At 40.0% G+C, this 20,398-nt stretch overlaps 1 protein-coding gene across 3 annotated transcripts in view; it reads left to right on the forward strand.

Annotated features, from left to right (window-relative positions):
* The window catches only part of wdr21 (WD repeat domain 21), a 28,329-nt gene that overhangs the window by 3,518 nt on the left and 4,413 nt on the right, over nt 1-20,398 (forward strand). For 2 of the 3 annotated variants that reach the window (XM_042338159.1, XM_042338158.1), the window contains exons 4-12: nt 715-869; nt 1,513-1,595; nt 3,400-3,502; nt 6,815-6,961; nt 11,119-11,168; nt 12,788-12,867; nt 14,318-14,413; nt 15,300-15,397; nt 16,888-17,064. In XM_042338159.1, coding sequence (XP_042194093.1) covers nt 715-869; nt 1,513-1,595; nt 3,400-3,502; nt 6,815-6,961; nt 11,119-11,168; nt 12,788-12,867; nt 14,318-14,413; nt 15,300-15,397; nt 16,888-17,064 — 989 coding nt within the window. Of the gene's footprint in view, nt 1-714; nt 870-1,512; nt 1,596-3,399; nt 3,503-6,814; nt 6,962-11,118; nt 11,169-12,787; nt 12,868-14,317; nt 14,414-15,299; nt 15,398-16,887; nt 17,065-20,398 lie in introns of those variants that run through there. The other variant, XM_042338160.1, reaches the window with a different exon arrangement.

Below are 20,398 nucleotides of genomic sequence, written 5' to 3' on the forward strand. Positions count from 1 at the left end.
TCAAAGGTGCCATCCTTTGGATGAGGTGTTAAACCAAGACCATTAAAGATCTCATGGCACCACTCAGAAAGAGAAGGGAATTTCAGTGTTACAGCATTTTATAACCTGGTTCTACTGTAGCTAGCTCAACCTGTAGTGCAGTTGATGCATCCCAAGTCTATCTTCAGATCAACATGTATTTACCAGATGTATGTTTTATACTTTTCTTGAGCAGTGTTTGATCTTAACCAGTGCAAATTGACCTCTATTATAATAATGATTAAGTTAGTACAAGATCCAATCACTAACAAAACATTTAGTCCTTTTTCATAGTATTTGTTTATCACAGTCAGAGCTAAGTTTTAACAATAATATCATTCATGTGTTGATGGTAATTAAGTGAATTTGTTTGACTGGGATTTGTTCTAACATTAGGGTTCTGAGAATGCCAGATTTGCAAATAAATTTTGCAGATAGCCAGATGTGTGGCAGGCCAACTAGTTGGAGCTCTGTTCAGGTGCAATTCTCAGGATCTAATTCTGTGAAGCCAGATCATGGCCAAAGGAAGACTTCTGGAGGGCCAGTAGAGTGCAGATATGAGTATGAGCACCCTGAGACTATTGAGAGTGGGATTTGGTATCTAAAAGTTGAGTCCCTCTTGCTAAATAGTTTCGGTGTTGCCCATGTCATTTAGTAATGGACAATACTTTAGCGTTTTAACTTTTTATTATTCAGAGCTACCAGGATTCTATTTTGATCCTGAAAAGAACCGCTATTTTCGGCTATTACCCGGTCATAACAACTGCAATCCTCTTACTCGGGAGTCAATTAAACAGAAGGAAATGGAAGAAAAGCGGTTGCAAATGTTGGAGGCGGATGATAAGATTAAGGTAATTATGATAATTTCTTTGAATACTTTGCTGCCCATAATAACTTTTCCAAAAAAAATAATACAGGGGAAGTCTGTTATGTCATCCTTTGATGTGCGGCAGCATTGGAATAAATTGAAAAGTAGAAAGTTGCCCCCAAATTAAGGTTTCATAGTCTTGTTGTCCTGTCATATGCTTCTTTGTAGGTCTGTATCTTTTCCATACTCTCTTCATCCCCTCCCCCAGCAGTGCCTATTGTTGGACAGACACAATTGTGCCCACTCCGATGATCTGCTCCTGGAGCTGGTCAGAGCCAAGTAGCCACAGAGCAACACAGCACATCTGGTCACCAACTGGTGTCACTATTTCTTGCGAATCCCATACTTTCAACTCCATTATGAATAGAAGTTGACGGGCAAAGTAACCCAAGAATTTAATACAGTATGAGTAGTTCAGGACAGTACATGAGTATGCCACTGCCAGCATGGTGGAAGGTGAACTGGGTGTTCATTGGTCTTTTCATCTAGCATTTCCTATGGTAGCAAGAAACTTAATACTTGCACTTCGCAATGAAGATAGATATATTTTGATGCATGTTGAAATGATTGTAATTGTTACATTTGCATTAAGACTTTCATAAAAATTATTTTAACAAAAAACCCAGAGAGTGACTAGAGTGGGCTTGAACTTCACCAGAGTGCTACAAAGAAGACACTTTGGATTGATGAACTCGGGATCATATTGCCGGTAAGAATGTCTTGCTTTTAAGACCACAAGGCATTTATTTGACTTGTGTCCTACTTCAGTTTGTATTGTTGCTTTGCATTCAGTGCTGTAGGTGACACTGCATGGTTTCCGATAGACTTAGCAATTAGAAAGTTTTTTGAATAAGATATAATAATCCTTGCATTTGATATAGTGCCTTATCACATCATTCAGTGCTTCACAGAATATGCCGTAAAGTGAATTAATTGTGTATTTTGTGGGCGAAATGCGGCAGTCAATTGTCAGTCGTACCACAAACAGTCGTAGATTGAGTGACCAAATTATATTAAAAATTTAGAAATGGCATTATACCAGCAGAAGTCTACTGATGTTTTAATGGATAAAACATGGAGATGTCTAGTCACTGCTACCTTCCAGACATACCTACGGGTTTAGTAGAGTAATGAGAACAGCATGCAGTTAAGCATCAGAATCAGAAATATTTCTGAATCCTGGCAAGGCCTGCTTTATAGAGACTGAAATAAATCATCCCTTTAAAACAAACCCCTTGATATGAAAAGGTTCTGCTGTTGTAACAATGAGAAATAACAGCCTGGTGTCAGCCTGGCTCCGTCGATCAGACTCTCATTGAGTCAGAAGGTTGTGGGTTTTTTTTGGTGGTGGGGTGCCGTTGGTCAGCGAGGTGCCTGACACATCACTGAAATGAGCGTAACCCAAATCAAACTTAAAACCTTACACATGGAAGTACTCGTGTTTGAAACGGAATGCATTCTTTTCTCAGAGGGAAGAGCCCCACATTTGGACTTTTGTCTAGGCTGATACTCCGACGTACTGCTAGGGCAATGTTGCATCAACTGAGGTGCCATCCTTTGGATAAGTCATTAAACTTTGGTCCTGTCTGCCTGATCAGGTGATCCCATAATACTATTCGAAAAGAGAAGGGAGTGTCTCCCAGTGCTCTGCTCAGCAATCTCCCAGACAAAATTGGTCACTCGCTTCATTGCTGTTTCGGCACATCGCTGTGCACAAATGGTTGCTGCGTTTGCCTAGAAGTCACTACACTGTAGAGCAATTCTTGTGCAATACCTTGAGACACTTCAATGACGTAATAGGGCGCGAGGAATATTTTTTTCTTTAAATTTAGTACATCCAATTATTTTTCAAATTTTCTCCCTATGCCTATCTGCACCTGTCTAGCTGCCTCTTTGCTGGGTGCGATTCCAAAGGCCCTGGCGGCCCTCAGTACACTGCTCAAGTGGCCATAGTATCATATGTGAATTTTGACGGCGTATGTCAGCAGGCCACTGAACCGGAGTGGGAATCATCACTGAGCCTGACCTCTCCCTGTGGCTGCCCCAGACACACACAATCAGTAGAGAGGGCGCTGTATAGGGACCAGGAGCAGAAACTCTGGCTGGGTTAACCGTCCCTAATGCTGGGAAGGCCGGAGATAATTTATATTGAGAAAATACTATTTCTTCTGTACCTGACCACCAGGTATTTGGGAAGATCTGCGAATTCCACTTAAGTGTTGCAGCAGAGGATTAACTTACTGCATACTCTACCTGGTTTATAATGCAACCAGCAAACTCTGCACAGACCAGGATTTAAACCGGCAAGCTCCTGGTCTACAAGCTCCAGCTCTCTCCACTACACCATCAAAGCTGACCAGGATGACCATAGAATATTACATCACAGAAGGAGACTATTCGGCCCATCGTGCCTGTTCTAGTTCTTTGGCAGAGCTACCAAATCAGATGATAATAATTAATAATTTTAATAATAACAGGGATTTGTTTTTAAGTATCTTTCTTAACTTTTTCAGACTTATTCACGAACTAAAGATCAACAACATGAGAAGGAATAAATTGGAAATCCAGAGCTCTGATTCCTCCAGTACCAGTACAGGCAACTTCAAAACTATTTTAGTAAGTGTGGTAACTGCAATTAGTATTTTTGTTGACTTGATTGAACACCTGTTGTAGTCATAGTTTTATACCTTTTTCTGTGCTTGAAATACAAGCACATAACAAAAAGAAAATCTTAAAGATCAGCTAAAACAGTAATAGGCTGCATCGGTATAGTTGCTATGGATTGCTAGGTTTGATGAGGTTTGACTCAATGGCTAATGTTGGTTTAACTTTCTGGAGAGGTCTTGTATTCCTCTACAGGCAATGTGGAGGGAAGATAACTGAGCTAGTACAGAGAGAGTTACTCATAAAGTCCTATCCTACCAGCCCTCTGAGATGTTATCTTGCATGAAGGGCACTATATACAGTAAATTGTCACTCCAAGGAGAAAGGTTCAATGACAATTATCCGGAGTGGTGAGTTAGGCATATGTATAAATACATAAATAAATGCAACCGAGATATTGACAGCATAATAATAAGTGGGAGTGCCAAGTTAAGCCAGGGTTGTGTTATCAGGAGTTTACTGTAAATGTAATTTATTGTTGTTTGATGTATCCTATGGGTGAGTGGGCCACATTTGTGAGGTGTGTAAAATGCTGTAATAGACAGATTTTCAGCCAAGAAATAGCTCTCTCCTCCCTCTTGATCTTCAGACATTTGGAGAGAGCAGTCTATCGGCAATGGATGCCAACAGTATCTTCTCGGTTTCGTGCAGTGGTCTGTCAGGTTAGGAACCTACACTCCATTCCTCTAATTCTGTCAGAACTACTGAATTAAAATTATTCAACAACAATAAAAAGGAAGCACTTTTAAAGTTCATCTTTTTCTGGGATTTGATTTTTGATAACTAGTCCTGGGTGACTGTAGTGTATTGGTCAGTGTGCTCGCAAGTGAGAGCACCTGGGTTCGATTCTCATGTGGGGTGAAAGCGTAGACAAGTTTCCTTACCCCACATGCCACTGTTTACCTTGCAGTAAGTAGGAACCTGGGTGTTAAACGATTGGCGGGATCGCTTTCTGGGGGTAACAATCGCTTAAAAAAATACCCTAATTTGGTCACTCAATCCATGACTCTGTGAGACGTTGCTGTGCACAATTGCCTTCTGCGTTTTTCCCACAAAGTATACAGTCGATTCACTTTACAGTATCTTCTGTGAAGCGCTTAAGACGTCTCAACGACGTGGTAAGGCGCTATATCAAATGCAAGGATTATTTATTTAAAGTTGAAGATGCATTTACCAGAGTTGACAAAATTTATCACAGAGGAGTTACCTGCTTGTAGCAATCTCTTGTTTGTGAGCACTTCAATTTCTTCCTGACTATTTAGAGTTCTTTGCTACTGTATTTGACTAACCAGTTAACCCATGCTGTCATCAGCAATTGTTTTTGATGAGAGTCCAATTTACTTCGCAATGTTCCTCTGCTAAATGTTGGCAGGAACTGAGAGCTGGGTTTGTGCCAGAAGTGTTTGTCATAAGTAAATAACCATTACAACTATTTTAAGGCACAAATGGAAAAACAAAGCTAATTTTAGTTCTCCAGAAAAGGGGATTGTGGGAGCCATTGATTATTAGTGGTAAGCATTTATCTGTCCAATGCGCCACTTCATTCTGAGCCCTCACTGTATGGTGGACACTCCTGTGTAATTATTGGTACTTTTGTATGATATTCCTTCAATTGGATTAGCTTGGTAACCATTACACAAAGCTTCTGAACTCTGTAATTATCAGTCAAAACGGGAGAAAAGTAGTTTAGCTTAAAACCTCTGTTGCAGGGGAGTTGATTGCATTGCGTGGTCCTCTTCGACATGGGTAATATTCTTCGTAACTCCCTCTGAGTATTTAAGTCTTTAATCATCATAATGGCTTGGAGTTAAGCCTTTTGCCCCTGATAGACACACAAATGTAATGTTACGTGCCACAGATCTGTTTTATTTCTTTTACCGCAATGTAATGGCTTGTTTGTGGTGGAGTCGGGTTACTTTTGAGGTAATTGAGGGTATCCCAGAGGCCCATGCTTAGTTACCTTACATGTTGTATTAACATGACCTAAGGGGTTATTCTTAAAGTTAATTGCCTGCTTCAGGCAACTTAAATTCTTCATGTAAAACAGTATTGGTGATCTGTCAAGAGGAATCTATTAGGTTTCTCACTATTCTGTTTGTCTTGCGTGCGTACTGTTTTATTTTAATCCAGGTGCCAGCACCTTCCTTTTTAAACATCTGTGAGATTTTAAAACGTGTTTTGCCGTAATTTGATGTGGATGAAATGGATATGATCGGGACTTTATGTTTTTTAAAAGTGTATCAGTCTGGCTCACTTGGTAGCTCTCTCGCCTCTTGAGTCAGAAAGTTGTGGGTTCAAGCCCCACATTGGGACTTGGAACTCATATCATCTAAGATGACATTCCAGTGCAGTGCGGGGGGGTCTGCCTGTTTAGGTGGATGTTTAATAATCTTTGCATTTGATATAGCGCCTTATTACATCATTGAGACGTCTTACAGCGCTTCACAGAATATAATAAAGTGGATTGACTGTATTTTGAGTGCGAAACACACACAGATCCTGTAGTAATTTTTGCAAAGTGAAGGGAATTTCTCCCAGTGTCCTGGCCAACAAATCCCTAAAATAATATTGGCCATTGACTTCATGACTGTTTGTGGAACATGTAAATTGACTGCTGCATTCCCCCACAAAACACACAGTCACTGCACTTTACAGTATATCCTGTGAAGCGCTTTGTGATATCTCCTGATGTGAAAGGCTCTGTACCCAATATAAGGATTATCATTATTTTCATTTGATTGTATTCCTAGCTCAAGTTTCCTCCATCATTGTACAGATTACCTTCTTAAAGCAGTCCATCCAATGAAATCCAAAAAAGGGGAAAAAATTTAATGTGAATGAGGTAAAGGAAAAAATAATTTGTAAAGGGACAGAAAGGAAAAAAGTAGAGAGTGATTCCTTCCATTGCGACCAGATTCTCCATTTTCCCATTCTATTGAGCAAATACTACTATCTCTTCTGTACTTGACCACCAGAATTTGGGGTATTCCACTTAAGTATTATTGCAGCAGAACATTCATTTACTGCATGCTCTAGCTGGTTAATATTGAGTCTGTGAATATCTGAGTTATAATAATGACGATCTTTGCATTTGATTCAGTACCTTATCATACCGTTGAGACTTTTCCAAGCTCTTCACATATTGTAAAGTGGATTGACTGTATTTTGTGGGCAAAACGCGGCAACCAATTGTGCACTGCAACCGTCGTATTTTCTCTCTCTCTCTCTATATATATATAAATGTTACTGTGTTTCACTTGACAGGCAGATACAGCGTGTGAACGAATATTTGCTGTAAACGCTGAGGACGGAGGCTGCAAATATGGAATTATGAACCTGAATGGATGTAGGAAAGGAATAGGACTACTGACTGTGGACATGTGTGATAACCTCTACTTTACACACCGCAAGGTTAGTTATCACCTTCAGTTCAGTTTAAGTGTGTTTACTTAACAAGTGTGTTTACTTGTTTTTTATTTTTTTTTTATTAAAAATTGATTTTAAGGCCATTTCTACAAAGTTGCATCTATTCTGTGGAGCCCTGTACCATATTGATTAGAGCACTCACCTCACAAACGAGAGGACCTGGATTTGATTCCCGGGTAGGCAAACCTTAGGCAAGTTTCCATACTCAACAACAACTTGCATTTATATAACGTCCCTCACATAGGATAGCGTCCCAGAGCACTTACTCAACATGCCTCTGTTTACTTCATAGTAAGTAGGAAACCAGTTGCTAGTCGATTGGCGGATCGCTTTTTCTGGGGTAATATTCCCTTCAAAAAAAATATTTTTTTACAATAATAATTATTTGGTCGCTCAATCCACGACTGTGTGGACATTGCTGTTTTGCCTACAAAAATAGTCAATTCACTTTACAGTATATTCTGTGAAGTGCTTTGAAACGTCTCAACGATGTAATAAAGCACTATATCAAATGCAAGGATTATTATTAAAAAATTGGGATACATGTGGCTTTGCTCTTTCCTGGAGTCTCTTTGAACTTATTTTCCTGAGCACAGGAATGGGCTCCAGACTTACTGCCAGGTCTTTGTTGAAGCAGCTCTATAGGCAGTCACGTAATACTAATTTGGACTCTAGCCTCTTCTTTCCCTTTGCCCCCCTCGCCCCCCAACTCAGCATAAGAGCACACACCACACGAAGAGGATGGGCAACCAACTCCTTGTCTCTGCAAACTCACTGTAGAACCCGCCACCAGTGGTCCTGTGAAGAGATCTCTCTCTCTCGCTCTGGGATCTCTAGCTCCCGATCTTTTTCTCTGTTCCTCCTCCCCACCTCGTTTGAAAGCATATGACCTCACTGACTGTTTCCCTCATTCTATAATTGTGCCCTTTGGGATTGTTCTTGGTATGCCTACTCTCAAAATGTCCCTCATGTGAAGGGAAATACAATTGGTGAAAAGGGGATAAGAAAAACGTGATTTCTAGTTGCAGTTGAGCAATTCCTGGAGTGGGAGCCCTGCATGATTAATAATAATGAATTTGTAATACTATCTGAAAGAGCTCTTCCATATTTATTGGTCTCACCACCTACCCAGGGTATTTAATGTAGTTTCCACCTCCCAACCTACGAAAGTATTTTATCAGCATTTGTCTTGCCTCCTCCATCTGGAGTTGTAGAGAACTGGGAGCTCTCAAACCACATAATAAGATATGAAATAGCAGAAGTCTGAATATAGTCATTAAAACAGAGTGTCCAGAAACTTAGTTGAACTCTGAAACGATTAGATTAAATGTATGTTGGAGAGAGAGGTGTGCTTAGAATGTAATATTTTGTCCAAAACATATACAGTCAATTCACTTTACAGTATATTCTGTGAAGTGCTTTGGAGACTCCTTGAAGACCCGATAAGGCGCTATATCAAATGCAAGAATTATTATTTTACCCCACCCCCTTCCACCCCCACTCTTGCTCTTGTGCAAAAACAGATTGGTGTCTTTTCTAGTCTTGGGTGTCATTCATTGTAACACTTGAGCCCGGAAACTTCATTTCCATTGTGGTACAGAGCAATATCTGGCAGGCACTGATGTTTTAGGCTTGGATGCCTCTCAATTGTCAGCCTTTCCAGCACAGACTATCTGTGTTTCTTACAGTGTCCTTCACTGACTAGGGTCATAGCTGATGACAGCTGAGTGACTCCCTAGTGAATCTCGGCACCTGAAACAGTTGGTCTTGACCGAGGAGGGGGAATTGCATTAAATTATACCTATTCCTCATTACGCTTTTGCTTTTACACTTCCCTTATGGACCTGGTGAAGAGAGGAGCATTTCGCATTGAAAGCACTCGAACCTACACTTACTCCTCCTTTCCTCCTTTTATGGCAGTACTGAAACTGGAGACTAGTATGTTAGATATCATAATGGTTTTTGATACAGTTAATGATAGGCCTGAAGGAGTGTGGTTTATCTGGCATGAGTGAAACTACAGTTTGATTTCTTTGTAGATCAGTCATCTGGAACACACGCCAAAAGTTTAGAAACCTGAGGCTGAAATTGCACCCATCCTTGCTTGGCCCAATTCTTGGCCTGTTAGACAGCTGTATTTTTAAAATAAATTTTAAGTGTTAATTTTAAGATTATTATTACGATTGTGCACAGTTGTAGAGAATTCTTAAGTTCTGTCTTAATTTGGAAGTAGGTTTTCCATAGTTCTTAAAAGAAAACCTCTTTCCAAATTAAAACTGAGTTTAAGAATGCTCTGCTTTGTGTCATGTGTTCAGACCCTATTGATTTTTTTAACCTGTACTGAAATAATTTGGATTGACTTGTAATAACTGGTCAAAACTAAAGTTCATATGCAAACACGAGTTATCATTGATTTTCCATATGTTACAAGGATCCATGACATTTTGACCTGCTTTTATAACTCAAGTCTGTTTTGCTTCACTATTCCAGCTTTTATTTTGGGTGAGGGGGATCTCTAATTAGCCCTAACCTTCTTAAAATCAAATGAAAACCAAGTCCTTTGGGTCTGTCTTAGGAGCAGAACAAATCTCTGTTACATTAATGAGCTCCCTCAGGTCTTTCACTCTTGCCTCTTTTTAAATATTGATGACTGTCCTGCTGTCTCACAATTCTGCTGAAACTGTTGAAATGGTATTTGTGTAATTGAGGCAAAGGTTTCTCAGTTTCAATGATAATTAGCTCTGAACTTAACCGATTCAATCCATTTGTCATTCATCAATATGTCTTGCCCCCAAAATGCTCCTTAATTATTGCTATGAATTATTTTAACCTTGAACGATAACTCTGTAAATATGCAGCTAAACACCATATTGCCTTTGAAGTGTCATTGCCAAATTAATCTGCAAAGATAGCAGGAATAATAAATGCATCTAGTGCTGGCTTACACAGAAAGCACTTACAGTATACAATGCATTCATTTATTTTGTCTGCTTTGTCTCACTATGATTATGGTGATGTAGTCTTCTGATGATCAAATAGTCAGCTTTCTACCAGACTATAAATATTACAAAACAAAATAGGGTTAGATTAAATTGCAATTTAGTCATCAAAATAACTTTAGCCAAATTCTAGTAGCTTTTCTCTATCTGAAACAGAGTGCTAGGAACTTCAGTGTTACCATAGTGTAGAATTTTACCTTTATCTAGCCCTTACTCACCTAAATAGGACTTTTTCAAGACTACACTCAGTTTATTTCAGTTCCTACCGAGGAATTCTCTTCCTATTCCTAAGGAGAAAGGAAAAACTGTGCTTTGTCCTGGTTTACACAGAATACACTTACAGCATTTATTTTGTCTGCTTTGTCTCACTTTGATTATGGTGATATAGTCTTCTGATGATCAAATAGTCAGCTTTCTGCCAGACTATAAATATTACAAAACAATGTAGAGTTAGATTAGATGTTCCATAAATGACCAGTGAACTAAAGTAACTGATAGCTCAGATACAGTAGACCCACGTTGGTGTGTGTGTGTGTTTTGACTTGCATACCGTGTTGTCTGTTAATTGACCTTGGGCAGGAGCCCATTCTAAATGAGGTTTTGAACTTAACAAGAACATCTTGTGCGTGTACTATGTTAATGTCTAAACTAAATGTTTTAAGCATTTTAATTTACTGTAGAGGATATGGATTCCTCTCCAAAGGACACTTTATAAATCTCAAGTTCATTGCACCATTGCTTAGAATCCGACACTCAGAATTCTGCTGTGGACTGATTTGGTTGCAGTTTGGGGCACTTTCCCTCTGTGAATTTGCACCACTGCTTCAGTTAGCAATTGTTAACTCTTAAGTACACTTCTGTAAATGTCATTGTGATATTACCAAGTGCTTTTAATCCTGGCTTGCGAGATAATTAATTGCATTGAATGGTCATTGCATGGACTATTATTAAATTGCATTACATGTGTATAGCACCTTTCACACAGGGAGGACATTCTAAGGCTCATGGTAAGTTCAGTATTACTAGATGTGTTTCTAATCTTATTTATATTGCATTAAGGGTGTGCCTGAATCAATTCACTGATAGGAATGTTTTAACAATCTTTTCAAATATATTTGATATATTTAACTTTGTATTTTCCAGGGGAGCTCTATTTGCTGGGCATCTGTGTCTGGCCCAGATTCTCATGTCCTGTATCCTTTAAACCTCTCCTGCCTATCTTGAATAATACAGTAGGTTCTTGTGTTCACTCTTGCATAGTTCAGCTATGCGTTGGATGTGTGTCAAATAGTCAGAGTTCAAGTTACCACAGTTTTATAGATTAATGAAATCCCCTTCCAGCTTTTGTTAAACTATTTAGCAATAGTTTTCTAAACCAACTTTATTAAAAAGGAACCTGCTATTTGTTGTAAATTGAAAATATTTTTATCAATATTTATTGAAGTCAAACCTAATCTGTGCAATGTTCTCCTGTAAAGCATTATCCTCAGTCATTATGGCTGGTCCTGATTACTGAGTAATTGGTGACATGCTTTGAATTCTAATGATTACATCTTAAGTATTTTAATTCATAGGGAGTTTTTGACGTTAAATCCTGATGTTTTTCGCATTTAGTTGCCAGTTTAATGTAGATCTGTATTCTTTCAGTACTAATTTCTGATTTTAGCAAAAAAAAGACTTGATTGTGCATGCTAAGAAACTGTCCCCAAAGGCAATATACTATTTTATCAATGCCGCCTTACACTCATCCTCATTGACAAACCATAGCTGCTTAAGGGGATACGGAAAATACATCTTTTCCCTGGTATATTGAGTTTCAAACATTTTTTGTTGGGTGGGGACAAGAAAGTTGGAGTGCAAGTAGACCATCTGTTAAACATTAAAATAATTCTATATAAAACTAAGCTTTCTGAATCACCTCTTTGACTCTTGTGTGCTTTTTCTTAGAAAAAAAACTAACTTAAGATTTTGCTTCTGGGACCTTCCTGGATGGCGGAAGGACTGTGCTAGATCTTTATGTCCATAATCCTCAATTGTTCTAAAGCTACATTTAAGCTGCCAGATCCACATTTTATGATTCCACTTTACCCATGGTTTTGATTTATTTTCCTGTGTGTTTGCTGCAGCAAAGCTATCACTTGCCATGGAGATGGCTGCAGGGCTCCTGGCTATCTGTCAAATGGCTCAGTTTGGACAGTTCTAGCTGTTCTAGGCTTATTGGTGGCAAGTTGGCTTATTGTAGTGAGCCTTTGTCCCTCTGTGCAGGAACAGACTGATCCTTCCAATCAGGTCTCATTACAAGCCTATCGTCTGTTTGCTGCAAGAGGCGCTGTGAAGCCAAGAGTCATTGTGAGGAAAAGAAACGTGGGTTTGAAGCATAGAGAGAAGCGGAAGATCAAAGGGATCTCCACTATGGACTGTTAGATGCTTCTCTAGTTAACATGCTTTAAGGACAGAAGTTTTGTGAGTAAACACTAAAGATAATGTGGTGCTTTGAGGACNTTTTTTTTACCTGGAAGCACTTGAATCATTGAGAAGTTAAGAACAAAAATGATTTCTCTTCTTACAGGACAGTGCAGTTAAGATCTGACCTTCTCCAGAGCAATGCTGAATGTAGTGTAGAACAGGATAAAGGAGTGTGCAGAGAATAATCAATAGAAAATACCATTACATATTGTTCCAATTAGCTACAGTTTCCTTGTAAAACCCTTTTTGTTCTAAATTGTGGCCACTTTGAAAAGCTTACTTTACTAAATGTCCACCTGGAATTCTTTTCCCAGTGATTTCCCTTTCCTTAACTAATCTATGCCAGGCTTTGCCTTACAGGCCACGCGGAAACTCCTGGCTGTGTTAGCCTACTACCTGCTTCGTTATTTAGTAATTCCAACCCAGGTAAGCAACGCTATCGATGGAAAACCTGTCCGCAACAAAATTTATGACATTCAGGGGACCGTTTCAAAGCACGTGGGCTTGATGATATAAAGATTTTTTTTTTGCAATTCATTTTTATGTTCAGACATTAACTCTCTATCCCAAATGGCTGTGGATGCTGCATCCATTCAAATTGTCAAGAGATGAATAGATTTTTGTTAGATAAGGCTATCGAGGGATATGGGGCAAAGGCGGGTAATTGGAGTTGAGGAACAGATCAACCATGATCTATTAGAATGGCGGATCAGGCTAGAGAGGCTGATTGGCCTATTCCTGTTCCTATGACAAATAGGTTACTTTATAGGGAGCTGTTGTATTTTATGGAGAGGAATCCTAATAATAATCCTTGCACCTGATACACCACCTTTTACGTTGGGAGGACGTTTCAAGGCACTTTCATAGAATTTACTCTGAAGTGTATTTGTAGGCAAACGCAGCAGCTCAATTGCACAAAGCATCCCACAAACAACCACATTTTTATTTGGGGGATTCCTGGTTAGCATACTGGGGTAGTGGGTAGGACCATGGGATTTTTTTTTAACCTGAACAGACAGATGGGAGCGTCTTATCTGAACACCGCACATGCAACACATCCCCAGCACTGCATTGGAGGGTCAGCTTCGACTGTGAGCTCATGTCCCGACGTGGGTCTTGAACTCGCTACGTTCTAACTCAGAGACAAGAGTGCTGCCAACTGAGCCAGACTGACACAAAATAAATTAGTAACAATGAAAGGCTTACAGAGAGCTATTAAAATCTGTACTGCAGAGGTCAAAATGTGTACCAAATCATCAATACATTTTCTTGGTCAGCTTCACAGCACTAGTTCATTCTACAGGTGATCAAACCTCCAATGGCATATTTGGCAGTTTGTGGAAAAGTTCAGACAGTTGATTGGACTAAGGAAAGCTGCTGATAGTTCTTCGACTTCTGCAGCTTCTGGCACACGTACACATGGCTCATTGTACAATATTGGATATATGTGCAGTGAAGGTTCAACTTATTTTATGCAGTTTCCATGACAGCGCAGATGTTGCTTGGTTGGAAACGTATTTGTGTGACCCATTCCAACCTCCTTGACAGGCAAAAGAATCCTTAGGAGGGTAAATGGTTAATGTTTAATGGGGCTTGGCAATGTTTGTTTGGCAGACCCCATTTCAGGCTTTTTACTTAATAAAAACCTCCCTCCTCAAGTTGGTCTTGTTTTACCATGGCAATGTCAACCGTAGCTAATTGGGCTTTGACGAATGACTCTAGGTGCAGCCAGAAAGGCCAATATTGTAAAAGGGAGACTGTTGTTAAAGCGTAAAGATAATATGGTTGTTTTTGCTATGTAAACATGTGGATTATGAAACGTATTAAGTGCAGTGCACAGTAAGTTGTGTTTTTTTTTACTTATGTCTGTGTACAGGAGATCAGCCTGGAATGTTGTGCAGCTTTAAGATTTCCACCGCTTGGACCTGTGCCTGGTGCTTCAACCCACAAGCTGACAAGTGCTTCAGCACAGGTAGACCTGGCAGGTATTGTAGTTATAGAGCAACCTAACTGCCTTGGTGTTTGCCAACATAGGCACATTTGGATTGGCACAATATCTCAGTGATCATATATCTGTTACTTCAACTTGAATGTTGCCTGGTGAGACTCAGAGCAGCAGGAAAGTGTTTATACTTGTGATGACTCCTCAGTGCCTAGTGCCCGGTTCTAGAGCAGCATTGTTGCTGCTTAACTGGGGTGGAGGTGGGGTGTCAGCGTAGACAAACATTAGAAATGTTCTTACCATTTTGTAGAAGTCACATGCAATAAGGGTGTTAACCTTTGTGTAAAGCTATTACTACAGTATTGCATGAAATTATTTCAAAATAAAATTATTAAGGTCTAAAATTTGTGTATTTAAGACTGAATTTGGCCACCAAAACTATGATTGCACAATTTGTAAAAAAAAGTTTACTTTTAAAACTTTTATTCTTATAAAAGCTATAATCACTGTAGATTAGTACTCAATACATCTTAATTATGTTTTACAAAGCAAGGTTGTTTATTTTCACTGGACAGGTCTCATCCATAACTATTATATTAGAAGTGCTTTGAGATGTTCAATCATGTAATTGAGCAGTCTGGGATTCTACACTAGGTGAGGGGTGCTATATAAATGCAAGTTATTGTAATAAATTGGTCACTCAATTCACGACTGTTTGTGGGACACTGCTGTGTGCAATTGGCTGCGGCGTTTCACCCACAAAATACAGTCAATTCACTTTACAATATATTCTGTGAAGCGCTTTGAGACGTCGCAAAGACGTGATAAGGCGCGATAATCACATACAAGGAGTATCATTATTATAATAAGGTGTTTTATCGAATGCAAGGATTATGCATATTATTCTGCTTCACAGGTTTATCACACCGTGTTCTTGTGACTGATGTTGTAACGGGTAGAAAACAGGCATTTGGTACCACCAGCAATGTTCTTGCTCAGCAGTTTGCACGACGGGTAAGCAGGGGTTATACTCCCTTTGCAATCATTACTCTTTTTTACTTGGGCCTGGTTTATGTATTTGTGAGGAGAACCTTAATAACAGCCATGCAATGGATCGTGGCTATCCGCGGTGAAATGCTGGCGAGAATACCGGTTGAAGAGTGAACAAAACCAGGAAATTCCATTTAAGAACTGCATTAGTGACAAGTGCTTTGAAATGGTGGAGAGCACTGAAGTTCTTAGCAGTTTTCCGTCCTTTGGATGAGACTTCCGTCCCTCAGTTGAGACATTAAACTGAGGTTCCACTGGCTCCCCATCACCAAACTGATCGGCTTCAGGATCTTCACATTCGTGTTCAAATCACTTCACTCCTTGGCTCCTCCCTACCTCTCCGACCTCCTCACTCCCCAATCCACCACCCGGCGCCTCCACTCAACAGGCGCCGGCCTCCTGCTTGTTCCTCGCACCCTCCGCTCCACCGTAGGAGGTCGCGCTTTCAGCCACTATGCCCCGAAACTTTGGAACACTCCCACAATCCTTCTGCCTTGTCACCTCTCTTTTTCAAGTTCCACCTTAAAAACTTCCTTTTTGACCGTGCTCAAGGTCACCTCGTCCCCCCCACACCCCGGCCCGGAATCAGGCTCCGCCGTTGTTAAGCGCTCTGAGACGCTGCCCTGAGTGGAGGGCGCTATGTGTGTGCAAGTTGTTATTGTTGAAGTACTGTCTACCTGTTTGGATATTCAAGATCCCACGGCACTAATTGAAAAGGGAAGGGAGTTTCTTCCAATGCGGATGGAGGGGGGGAAGAAAATCAGCGCTACAAATGGGTAAGGGGCAAACTGAAGGATAGCCTTGCACATTTAATGCTTTCATTAAATGGTCTAATCTTGCCATTGTCTAATCAGAGAATTTAGATTGGATATCTTCTCATCCTTTCAGTTAATGAATGGTGTGGTCCAAAGAGATGTTTAGTGTGAGAGGAGGAGGACTGTTGAGTGAGGATTATATAATAAAATGTATATACATTGGTTTCCCAATGGTTCCTTTAGTAAAACTAGGCAACAGTGTGGGAAAGCCCCAGGTTCAATCCACAATCTGTGTTGATTTAGCTGATCTCAGCTTAGACGCTGCAGTTGGCCTCTAGTTCTCGTGTAGAGAAAGGGGAAAATCATTCAGGATTCCCACTCTGATGTACATAAACATGGATGGCCGTTTAAGGCAGGATTGGCTTTGGCGCCTTCACAGTTAACTAGCCTGTGGAAACTCTTTCAAGAATCACATGTGAAGAATGACTGAGGTGCCAGAGAGCACCTTGTGCCTATGGAACTGGGCCATCATTCATTTTTGCCTTGGGATGAGGAGGGGGCAAGATTAGACCAACATTAATGTCGGGAGTTATTTCGTTGACAAGTACAGGGAAAGCAATCTTCTGTGTTCATGTCTCTCATTTAAGTTATGTTCATAACATGCTCAGTATCTCGTAACGAATGGTGTTGTCTCTACAGAACCCTGTGTTGTATAATGGCTGCCGTTCTGGGGAGATTTTCAGCATAGATATCAGACAGCGAACTAGGAAAGGAGAGAGCTGGAAAGCTACCAGGTTTTTCCATGACTCCGCCGTGACCTCCATTCAGCTTCTGCAGGATGAAAATTATTTAATAGCAGCAGACATGATTGGAAAGGTATGGAGAACCGCTAATTCCCTCTCGGGAGTCAGGCAACCAGAAATTTAAATTTATACCAATATTTTGCATGCATGTTTTTGCTTTGTGGTATTTATATAAAAGAAAAGTTGACTGCAGTTTCATGCTACCTATAAAAAATCTTCATTTCCAAACAAATGGAAGTGATTATCATATAAATGGAAAGAGAGAGCATTCATTTCAAGGTTAAGCTTATTGTTGGTTTAGAGGTGGATCCGCCTTGTTGACCTTTTCCACTCAAAAGACTTTATCCCAACTGTTTTATTATATATTCACACAAACCAACACACAATTATTCCGCTCTATATTTTACAGCTCCATAAAGATTTACCCAGATATTCAATACAAAGTCTTTGATTCTATTCAGAAAAGTGAAGTTTTCAAAAGATCACTTCACTGTTTTGAAACAATACCCTGAGTTGCTTGGAGGGAATGGATGAGGACTGTTCATATGTACTAAAGTAATATGGACTAGTGCCAGGTCTTTGTAATTCCTTTAAGATGATATTGATATCATGTTGTCTATCCATATATAAGCCTGTGTACTTGCGTACTACCTTCAGCATAGTAATCATTTGCAGCAGTAGCAGAACAAAGAGGGAAAGATAGCAGAAGACTCCAGAAATGTTTAATCAATACTTTTTCTCTGTTCTTTCTCTTTCACCCATATTAGCATTTTAGAATAAGTTTAGTGTAAGAGCAAGTTTTCTGTTTCATACTAAATTAGAGGAGAGGGGATAAATAATAATCCATGCCTTTGATACAGCACCTTATCCTGTCAAGATGTCTCAAAGCGCTTCACAGGATTTTATTGTGAAGTCTAGTGACTGTAGTGATAGGGAATTCTAGTAGTCAAGAAATAGTGCAGTTGCCATTAGGAGACATTTCTCTGCATTGAAGGACTGATACTGTCAACTGAATATCATAACAGCAATCCTCAAGGTATAGGCCTTTCATGTTAGAACGACTTCCCAAAAGCTTCACACGATATGCTGTAAAGTGGAGTGACATTGTTTGTGTGGGCAAATGCAGCTGCCAATTTGTGCATGACAATGTCCCACAAACAGCCATGAAGTCGATGACCATTTTTTTTTTCTGGGGATTGTTAGCACCAGGACATCGATAGAAACGCCCTTCTCTTTTCAAACAGTGCCATGTAATCTTTAACATCCACCTGAACAGCTGGATGGAGCCTTGGCTTAATGTCTCATTCGAAGGCGCACCCCCGACGGGGCAGCCCGGCCCCATCTTAGACCAGTGCAATGGGAGCCAACCTGTGGCTCGCAGGGCAGTCACAAAGTGGCCCCCTGGACACTGTCACTAGTCCAGGTAAGTCTGTTTTTGTCTGTTAGTGTGTTTTCGGGTTTTTTTTGATCAAATATTTTTTATTTATGCCATAAATCAAGAAATATTCAATCAAGAAAATGTATTTTGTTGGCCAATCATAAAGATAGATCATTTGAAATTCCAAGTCTCGGTGTAGGGCTTGAACCCACAACCTTCCAACTTGGAGGTGAGAGTGCTACCAACTGAGCCAGACTGACCCTCCTAAATAATAGCAACTTGCATTTATACAGCGCCCTTCGTGTGTGGGGTGGTGTCCCGGAGCGCTTCATAGAAGAAATAGTAGTAAGCAGTGTAGTAATCTCAAACCTCCACATCTAATACTAGGAGACTGACCTGAGACTAGGTTTGCAGCAGTTATGGTTTGTTCAAAAGTATAAATGTGCTCAGACACAAACTGAAAACATCAGTATGTTCTGCTGAATAATACAATTGTCATGTCTGATTGAATTTCTAAGAACCTCTGTGGATGATCTGCCATTAAAAACTTAATATTATTCAGTTGATTGAATACTTTGCTAAGCACACTCCAACATAAAGGCCTGAAAGGCATTTCAGAGAATTTTGCTTGAAAAAAAATTGTCAGCTCTACTGATGTTCAGTGCTAATCATAGCAGCTTAGGTCAGTTTTTAATTATTTGTTAAGTGCTTGTCGAATTATTGATGGGAAGGAACAGAGAAAACGGTAAAGTCATAGCCATTCATCCATGATCTGAAAGGGAAGGTTATGTCTGAATAAATTCACTCAGATCCATCCAGCAGGGTAACAAGGTCAACATTTTCAAATTAGTGTTCGGATACTAGTTGGCCTCTTGCATTACTGTCATTAGTATAATCTGATAAACTGCTGTACCTCAGTTGTATATTGTAAAGCTAAGTTCTTCTGCAGAGCTTTGGTTTTGAAATCCTGCTATTGCAGAGACCTCCCCACCCCCCACCCACACACACCACCACCACCCAGGTGCCATTTTAGACAGAATCAGCTTTACTCTAATGCATTTAAAACTTGTTCTAGCAGAATTCCATGTGATTTATCGCTTGTTGGACTCCTATTTTTTTCCCCCTTTTTTTGTCCCGGTGTAGATTTGGTTCATGCTGTAGTCGCTAATTAGTGCCGCAGACATATGTCTGCTGAGCAACATGCACCAATTGATGTTACAGTTTATGGATGCCAACTTTTCACCTCCATCACTTCACTTTAGTTAGTGCCATTGGGTACATAAATAGAGTGATGCTGGTGGAACCATAACTGAGGAGTCAAAGCCTCCCTGCCATATTCTCTTGACTTAAGTGGCAAGGCACTTTGAGTGGGGTGGGGGGAGAGAAAGGGTTTAAGTCCTGTTGGTGTATTATAGTCTCGGGAGGGTGCCTCTATCAGAGTCATTTTCCTCTTCTTTCCCTCCCCCACCCTCAATATTTTATGATCTGAGGGAGCAGTATGAACAGGTTTCTCAGTCATATTTCAAGGTTGCAATAATACTTCAGATCATTCAAGTATCTCTGCATCTGGCAGTGACAGACCTCTCTAGACTTTAATGTTTTCATTCAGTTTGTTACTGTACATGTTTTGGATTCCACTTTCAGAGATGCATTTGCCAATAAATTCCCCTTTCCTCAGAGAAATCTATTGCATTGTGTCCACTCATCTATGCATTGCCTCACCTGTATGTCTGCTGCTTGTCAGGAAAGTCAATCAGTCATGCGTGCAGTGGCCCAGCATTGAATCACCAATACTGAGAGCTCAGTTTAAAATCAGTTACTGGAAGTCAATACAAATCATAATGCCTTCTCCTCCACCATAAACAAGGCAAATAAAAATGGAGTCAAACCCCTTCTGCAGAGGAATTGATGGATTCCAGGCCTGCTTTACGAATTTGAAGGATTCCAGTCCTGATATGATGGTGCAGTGTATTGGAGGCTCAGCCACCACTATAACAGATTATGTCAATGTGCTTGATCCTTGGCCCAG

Source organism: Callorhinchus milii, unplaced genomic scaffold (assembly GCF_018977255.1).
Source record: "Callorhinchus milii isolate IMCB2004 unplaced genomic scaffold, IMCB_Cmil_1.0 Scaffold9, whole genome shotgun sequence".
Lineage (NCBI taxonomy): Eukaryota > Metazoa > Chordata > Chondrichthyes > Chimaeriformes > Callorhinchidae > Callorhinchus > Callorhinchus milii.